The 8,687-nt window shown below is 42.7% G+C and overlaps 1 protein-coding gene across 2 annotated transcripts; it reads left to right on the forward strand.

Annotated features, from left to right (window-relative positions):
- The first annotated feature begins 1,129 nt into the window (after positions 1-1,129).
- Positions 1,130-8,297, forward strand: yaf2 (YY1 associated factor 2). 2 transcript variants are annotated; one of them, XM_079500709.1, is made up of 4 exons: positions 1,130-1,318; positions 1,979-2,104; positions 6,979-7,131; positions 7,282-8,297. In XM_079500709.1, exons 1-4 carry the CDS (start codon positions 1,293-1,295, stop codon positions 7,559-7,561), a joined length of 585 nt encoding a protein of 194 aa, XP_079356835.1. In that variant the 5' UTR covers positions 1,130-1,292; the 3' UTR covers positions 7,562-8,297. The 2 variants fall into 2 exon arrangements, with proteins under 2 accessions (XP_079356835.1, XP_079356836.1); XM_079500710.1 differs by lacking the exon at positions 1,130-1,318 and adding an exon at positions 1,475-1,647.
- Positions 8,298-8,687: the final 390 nt, after the last annotated feature.

Consider the following 8,687-nt stretch of genomic DNA (forward strand, 5'->3'; position numbering starts at 1 on the left):
TGTACTGTAATTCTGCAAACTGTTAATAAATATTTCAATCAATCAAACTTACACTGGTACCTTTACGCTAGCCCTGCCCCTGAAACATGACTGTCGTGAAGTACGAGCGGTCGAGCGTCATGTGAACCATGGCTACGCCATCATGTAAACAAGATCGGCACTTTTTTTGCACACAAGGCTCTGAAGGTTCAAACTGCACACGCTTAGATAGTGGAATGCATGTTATATGAATGTTGTGAATTAACGGTTAACGTAGCACGAGCGCCTGTGGTACCACCACGAGGTTGTAACACTCACTAATATTAACATTGTAGATACTATATAAGTAAAGTAATACAACTTCAATCAGATTTTAAAAGAAACGTACCAAACGCAACGGTGCTCTGGGTGTTCCTCCTCCACCTTACACTATGTCACACAAATGCTGATACCTGATAGTCGCTTGAATCTGTAAACAAGCAATAAAAACAAACCACCATTATTATTATTATCCTCCCCCTCGCTGCTTTCCTTCTTCCTCAAATCCTCCTCCTCAACGGAAAAGGCGGGTTACCTCCGAAACGTGTGCTGCTGCCACCCTGTGGTGGCAGAGCCAGTCACCAAACGTCTGGGTTTCCGAGGCTACCTTAGCTTGAGCTGATCCATAGCTCTAATGCCGTTGCATTTTTTGCAACAGCATTAGAGCCATGGAAGAACAGAGCTAAGGCTACCTAAGACATTAAATGGTATATGAAACTATTGATTAATCCGATTCTGTGTATATTAATGCACAGCATGATCTTGAAGATTCTTTGACCTCAAAATGATTATTTTACATTTAAGTACAAACCGACAGTTGTATTTAAATAGCAGCACATTCATAACATTTTAAATAAAATAACATATATTTTCCCCACTTTTTTAACAACATATATACATATACAGGCTAGAGCTCTCCTCAGTCCTCAGCTACCACAATACAAATAATAGGCCTACAACGTTGTTAAATCTATACGAATACTGGAGCTTGTCAAATTCATATCAATCCCGCTTTCAGCATATAAAAAAGTATTGCTTTTTTTAATAAATATGGTTTGTTTTAATTAATTTCTTCGTTCTGGCGTTTTGTCCTCCGGTTGTGATTGGATAAACCCCGACCCACGTGACTCGAGCTTCGCAGTAGTGGTGGAGTTTCCACGACAGCTGAGAGAGAGAGAGCGGCTCGTCTTCTCTTTTTTTCTCCTCCTCGTAATATTAATCCGTTAAAAATAAAAACCCAACCCAACGACATATGAGGAGGGCTTTATGAAAAAATGGGAGACAAGAAGAGTCCCACGAGGTAATAAATAAACATTTCTTTATATTTCACAAAGGACGTGCTCTTTGGGGGTCGTTTACACAGAACTCATTCTCTCTCCAGTGAAGTGTTCATTCATGGCGGCTAGGCTACGGTTTGGCTGCTTTAAAAGCCCCCATATACTGTGTGTCATGTCAAATACCGGTAGCAAAACATAGCCGATCTGCAAGCGCGACGCGTTGTTGAGCTTGTGGGTCTGCTATTTTCGCAGTTTATGAACATTTGCAGACGTTTCTGGACATTTTTGAGCATTTTCGGCCCCCTGTAAATGGACATGCTCAACGCCAGGTTGAAAGTGGTGGTTTAATGGGGTATGTCTGTCTGTCTGTGTCAACCTCTCCCCCTCACCCCCTTAATCCCCACGACACGAAGTGACTCTTTTAAATTGATGCTCCTTTCTTTATGCATGCTTTTAGACGTTTTTAAACGTGCATGTTTGAGTGTGTTGGTCTCGTTTTTTAAAAAGAGTTGCACCCTGTGTGTGTGTGTGTGTGTGTGTGTGTGTGTGTGTGTGTGTGCTGATGTTTTAATAGTTAATATACAGTTGTATTCTGTTTTTATTAAAGAACTGCAAGTCTGAGGAGCCCTAGCAAATACATTTTACCCTAATTTTACTGTGTGTGTGTGTGTGTGTGTGTGCAGGCCAAAGCGACAGCCGAAGCCGTCCTCTGATGATGGGTACTGGGACTGCAGTGTGTGCACCTTCAGAAACAGTGCAGAGGCCTTCAAGTGCATGATGTGTGACGTCAGGAAGGGGACCTCCACCCGGTAAGGATGCAACTGTACTAGAAAGTGTTAAAAATGTGCAATGCATGACTCTCTCTCTCTAGGTCGTCCTCAGACGAGCCCTCCATCGTCGTTGGTGCTTTGGCGCTCCCACATTGTTCTTGAGTACATCCACATATGTTAATGTGGGACGTCCTCATGACCGGTGCCCGTGTGTTGGTTCCCACAGCACTAGTTTGCTGGCTGGCAGCTCCTGGTGTCTTTGGCAGTGTCCTGCTAGTGTCATTCTCCTGGCTGCTGTTTTCTGGCTCACCCTTGGCATCCCATCATACAGATTCTTGTTGGTAACATGTGTACTCTTGCTGATGTTAAGTACTGCAAGCAGCATTCTGGTGTAGCACCCGTATAGAGACTTCTGCAGGGTTGGCTTCAGGGTGCAGCATTCACTGCCGTATAGGAGAACTGACTCTACCGTTGCATAGAAGAAGCTGAGTTTGGTTTGACGGGGGAGGTTGGAGTTCCATACACTGGCCATGCCGTTCAGGGCCCTCCATGCAAGCGCCTTCCTCACTTTAAGATCTTGCTCCGTTGAGCCCAGGTACTTGAAGTCATAGACTTCCTTCAGAGCAGTGCCTTCTGTTGTCGTCAGCGGTGGATGCTCCGATGGAATGTTATAGGCGATAACTTCTGTTTTCTTGGCGTTGAGCCGGAGGCCAACCTTGGCACACTCCGATTCCACTCTGGTCAGGAGCTCCTGAGCTTGTTCCACGTGGTCGGAGAGCAGGCTGATGTCGTCCGCGTAGTCCAGGTCTGTCAGGACTACTGCGGGATGCCGTCTCGACCTCCTTGGTGTTATGGTGAAGTCTGCTCTTGTCCATTGATGCCCTTCCTTAACGCGTAGTCCAGGACTGACAAAGAGGAAGGACTCTTATATCCTAATATCCATTAAACTCGTTAAACTCAGACATTGCAGCTGTATGGAACGCTTGAATTATCCTCTTTCTATCTGCAAAGTGTTTGTTTCATAAAAATCCCCCGTAGGCAATGTTATGAGCTACTTTCTGTCAAGAAATTCTGTGCTGCAGATGATTCTTTTTCAGAGTTTTTCCAGTGTTGGAGTTTGGAAGTGCTTGTTTTCAATGACAACATCCTGCTCCCTCATGCGTCGAGGGGGTGTTTGTTAGTTGTGTGCAATTCCGAAGCTGTTCATGACTCGTGTCAAGTGGTCAACCTCCGATCTTGCGTCAGATCAGACCAAATCTCTTGCAGTGTGTAGTTGTACTGTGTAGTGAGAGTCTGAGAGACCGAGTGTGTAATTTACAATTTGGGAGAGGATAAAGACATCCACACACTGTTTTATAGCTCCAAAGAACTTACTTGTATTAACAGTGAGTGTAACGTTTCGACCATTAGGTCTTCATCAGGCAAATATATTAGTAATATATGTAATAATATATTTGCCTGATCAAGACCTACGTTGGGCCATTAATAAAAGTATGTTTTTGGAGCTATAAAACAGTGCAGATGTTTTTATCCTCGCCTTGATCTCCAGCATTCTGGCCTAAATACAGGCATAGATGTGCACACAATCTTCTCTGCAATTTGTACATTCCCAGAGTTAAATGAACCCTGGGATGTTCTGTGGCTGTCAGCAAAGTAGTGGTTCTCAAGCCAACCTTTCTCTCTTTAACTGCCTTTACCTAGTTTCACGGATAACTAACTTCCTCAGTCAGTGTGAATATTGTAAACACTTATTACTTTCTGTGCCAGGCCAAAGACCTTCTTTAATATGCTATTAAATGTTTAACCCTTAAACCTAATAACGTCATGATGACATTAGTACATTTACCGGTGCAGACCCAAGTGGATAAAAGGGCACTGCTGGGCTTGTGGGAAGGCGCTCCCGTGGGAAGCATTTTATTTTCAACCGCTTTGGAATAGTTATGAATCTGCCTGAGGGAGGGGCGATTCTTTCAGCATCACAATTGGCCCACGAAAACGAGATGAAACATCTCAAGAGGTTTATCCTTTCAACAAATGTACTATAGGACATGCAGAAGATCATGGGCCCTATTATGCATGTCTTAAGTACCAGGTCTTATTACTTAACTTAAGATCAATGCCATTTGGCTATTCTGAGTGGCCAAACAGCATTGACCACGCCTCCAGGTCTTAAGTTAAGTCATAAGACCTGGTACTTAAGACACGCATAATAGGGCCCCATGTCTTCTCACCGCATCCATAAACCTCTTCTTAAAGGAGAATTCCATGCTAGAAGGCTTTCTTACCTTATTTGTAGTTTCGTCCCCACCAAAGAGGTCCAGGTGTTATTTTCTGCAAAAGCGCATTATTGGCTATTTCCCCTACCATAAGCCCTCAATGAATTGAATGGGGCATTGGGGTGTTGTGCTAATTCGCTTATTTCCATCGCTCAAAAATCATTAAAAAAATCACACCCGTGTGAACTGAGTGGTGTAAGGTTTTATATAGCATGATCAGCTGTGGTCTGACGTAATGAAATCACACCCGGATGTGATTTCACAACTGGCTTTTTTTGTGCAGAAAAAATTAGCATGGTTGCTACGGTCATCCAGTTCACCCGGGTGTGATTTAATTACGTCAGAAATTATTTTGAACATAGCAACCATGCTCATTTTTTTCTGCACACAAAAGCCAGTTGTAGGAGTGGTTTACACCACTCAAAAATATATATCCTCTCTTCATAATGTAGTATCCCAAGCGGCACACTTTACTCCTTATTTCGATGGAAATAAGCGAATTAGCACAAAAACCCAACCCCCATTGAGGGCTTATATTGGGGGAAATAGCCAATAATGCACTTTTGCACAACATAACACTTGGACCTCTTTGGTGGGGACGTAACGACTACAAATAAAGTTAAGAAAGCCTTCTAGCATGGAATTCTCCTTTTAAGCCTTCCTCTTCTCTTGCCTGGCAGTTCCATCTCCAGCTTTCTTCGACCAAAACGAGCATTTACTTATGAAGTCGCTCTGATGTCGCCCTTGCCGCTCTCGTGGTCTGTAACTGTCTCGTTCTCGCTTGCTGAGCTTGTTGTGTTTAGCATAACAATAGACAGCAATTACCTCGCTGCTCCCGCTGTCTGTACCTGTCTCCCAACACCGCGCTTGTTGTGTAAACAGCATAACAATAGGGCAGTTACCTCAACACTCAATGCTTTCACTTTATACATACGTCATCGTCAGACACCGTATACATGCGCAGAGTAGTAAGTATCTATCACCTGCAGCTAAGCTGATACTGTTTGCTGCAAAATGCTGTCCAAGAAAAGTAAATTTGACATTAACCCATTTTGACCTGAGATCAGATTCTAAAAAAATAGCAGACATACAAGCTCGTAGCGTGCCACTAGGTGGCGCGCTATGAGCTTGTAGATCTGCTATTTTTCAATAGCTAAAGCATCGAACAAACAGGAAGGTAGGAGCGCACACCAGTAGTGGGGAGGTGCTGACCGCGGGAGATAAAACTGACTGAGAAAGGAGAGGCCGCACAGCTCGTAGTCACGATGCCAACAAATTTTTATTTTTCCAACGTTTTGGCAACAAGTTGCCTTCTTCAGGGAAATGATATAGCTAAAGCATAACATAATGCTAACACCAAAAGGGGTTCCCGCCCAAAATGGGTTAAAGGTCGGATATGCAAAGATATTTGGAAAAATCCCTTTTTCTTCCGTAAGTTCAACAGCAAACCTGTTTATCATGCTCGAAACAAGTGGCTGTTGCAATTTAAAGGTATTCAGTGATTTCACTTAATTCAAATATCACTTTTTTTGTTTTGTTGTGATAATCCTCCCTACTATAGAGTGCTGACCATAATATGGTTAACTGGGGACAGGGAGGAACTCCTTATATTATAAGGAGTTCCTCCCTGTCCCCAGTTAACCCATGGGGGGGGGGGGGGGTGAAACCATAGAGTATATAAAAGGATAGAGACTGATCTGGCCTTTACTTCCGCCTTTTTTTCGATTTGGGCACCAAAATTTGGTGCCCAAAATGCGCAAATGCGCAAAGTGCAAACACGCTCAATGTTAAAGCCCAGCTGCACGGGGTTTCCCAATCATACTTCCACGGGTCCGCCTGCAGTCCCTCCTCTTACCACTAGGGCCCAGTGCTTCAATGTTTTATAGCCTCGCTGGCCCCTTGGGTGAAACACCTTAGGTTTCGTTTTTGACTAGGTGGCCCAGCCTTCATCCAATCAGGATAGAGAGGGGCCTTCCGCCAATCATGATCGAGCGGGGGCGGGTCTTGGTGTGTGTTCTGTCGCGTGTCCCCCCCACTGTAGTGCATGCATGTGCACATCTTGTTGCCGGGGCGGACCGGGGGGGTTTCCAAATCACCCAAATCACTGAATGCTCTTTTAAAATAACTTTTCAGAAACTAGTTTCTGATATTGGTAAACATTACTTAGCAAGAATGTTAATTTACATCATCTAAAAATAGATTTCCCTACAAATGTATATGAAAGATGTACTTGGTACAGAATATAGACATACAAGACCACAGAAAATGCTCTTAATTTCTCTTCTCAAAGATGGATGGATGGATGGATGAAGATTGATCCCCTGTGGGGAAATTCAGCTATTGTCTGCAGCACCAGCAGCAAGTAATAACCTAGAAACGCAGGATAGGTACAGGACAGATGAGTAATTAAAATGTCAATGAAATATCCATCTCCATAACTGGGACAGTAGGTCAGGATTCATAAATATTGTTCATAGACAGAGGAAAGCGGAAAGCACTCTCACACTTTGTCTTCCTACAGAGTTTTTACCTCATGGCACTTTGTGGGCACTCAGTTCAACCCACATGGGCATTTTAATGACACAGGCATGAATGCAAATTTGCCCATGAATCCACTGATGTCTATTGCTCTTTCAGAAAACCTCGGCCTGTTTCACAGCTGGTGGCACAGCAAGTAAATCAGCAGTTCGCACCTCCCACACTACCCAAAAAAGAGAAGAGAGAAAAGCCAGAGAAAGACAAGAGTGACAAAGACCCAACACTTAAGAAGAACAGCCATAAAAAGACGAGGTAATAGTAAATCCAGTAACAGTCATGCTTACAATAATCCACCGTCTGATTTCATTGTTATGTTTTGCCTCAAAATCTTCTATAAGTACAATGTATGTATTATTTTATTATTATAATGCTTCCCCTGTTTCTGCCCACCTCTTTCATTAGGCCCAGATTAAAAAATGTGGACAGGAGCAGTGCCCAGCATCTAGAAGTCACCGTTGGTGACTTGACTGTTATAATAACAGACTTTAAGGAGAAAGTCAAGCAGCCCACACCCACGCCAGCAAACGCCGCCTCCGTGGACCAGCACAGTCAAAGTGGCTCAAGTTCTGACAACACCGAGCGAGTGGTCTCCAGGTCTTCATCGCCACGCGGAGAAGGTTCTCTGGTCAACGGAGAGACTCAACTAACAAACCGCCAAACCCCCTCGACGACTCAGCTATAGGCTTGTCTACCCTCGACACCCCAAAGTGATTAATTTCAACATCCTATGCCTCCTGATGTAATAACATTCAGATCTAACGGGGACGGATTCTAATCTGCCTTCCCCATGATGAGCGAGGATTCAGGAGTTGGGACTGTTGAGAGAACACTCCATTCAGTCGACAAACTTTTGCAGCCAGTCAGAGCTGTCACAATGAGTGAATTGAAAAAAGTCACAATAGCAGTGAATCGTGGACGACGTGCAGCAGGAAAGGTCCATATGTTGTGGTGGCATGTGTCATAACACCTCAGTGTCATTTTTGATGTCACAGTCACACTCATAGCTCTTGTTTTCAGTCTTTCCCACTGTGGACTTTTTGAGGTCATTCACAAATGTCTACAAAGAATGAATTTCAGTTAAAGCATTATATGAAAGAAAATGTGAAGCACCCATCTTAGAAATTGTATAGTTTTCTTTTGGGTTTTGTTTGTTGTTAACATTTGCACTTGTTGGATCTTATGTCGTCCTAATGAATTATTGAATAATTATTATTATATGCATTATTTCCACTCTTGCAATCCTTTTACTGACTTATGTTGCTTTTATGGCTCATATCCAGCATCACCTAACATGAGTAAAATTATGGAAGAATTATTGTATGCTTCTCCACTTTGTAGAGTTAAGCATGACTTGATCAATAGTGGTTTATAATGTAAGATGTAGATGATATGAAATAAAACCAAGAGATGGATACGGACATGATTTCATCTTGCAGTTCATTGTAAATAGTCTTGCAATTGTATCGAATTTGATGCTTTATTGAAAATATGGATTAACCACTTAAAGCATGGTGTTCATATTTTGTCATAGGTGAAAATTGTTAAAAACTTTCATCGTACATCCTCATGTAACGTATTATTTGCTCGGCCACATATGACGTAAATTCTCCATTGTCAATGGGAATTTAATGTTCGTGTTGGGATAAAAATACCACTTTGCTTATCCACATGATGTAAATTCTCCTATCATTGTCTGGTTATTTGGGACAAAAATAGATGATTTGCTTGTCTACAGACGTAAATTCTCCATTCATTGTCATTGGGAATTTAATGTTTGTGTAAGACGAATATCTACACTAATAGCTGAA

Source organism: Electrona antarctica (assembly GCF_951216825.1).
Source record: "Electrona antarctica genome assembly, chromosome: 5".
Lineage (NCBI taxonomy): Eukaryota > Metazoa > Chordata > Actinopteri > Myctophiformes > Myctophidae > Electrona > Electrona antarctica.

What these genes read in the sequence shown, in the direction of transcription:
- yaf2 (XM_079500709.1), top strand. Translation starts at nt 1,293, where the DNA reads ATGGGAGACAAGAAGAGTCCCACGAG. An exon ending in GACAAGAAGAGTCCCACGAG is followed by an intron (nt 1,319 to 1,978) that starts GTAATAAATAAA and finishes GTGTGTGTGCAG; the next exon opens with GCCAAAGCGACAGCCGAAGC. An exon ending in AACAGCCATAAAAAGACGAG is followed by an intron (nt 7,132 to 7,281) that starts GTAATAGTAAAT and finishes CTCTTTCATTAG; the next exon opens with GCCCAGATTAAAAAATGTGG.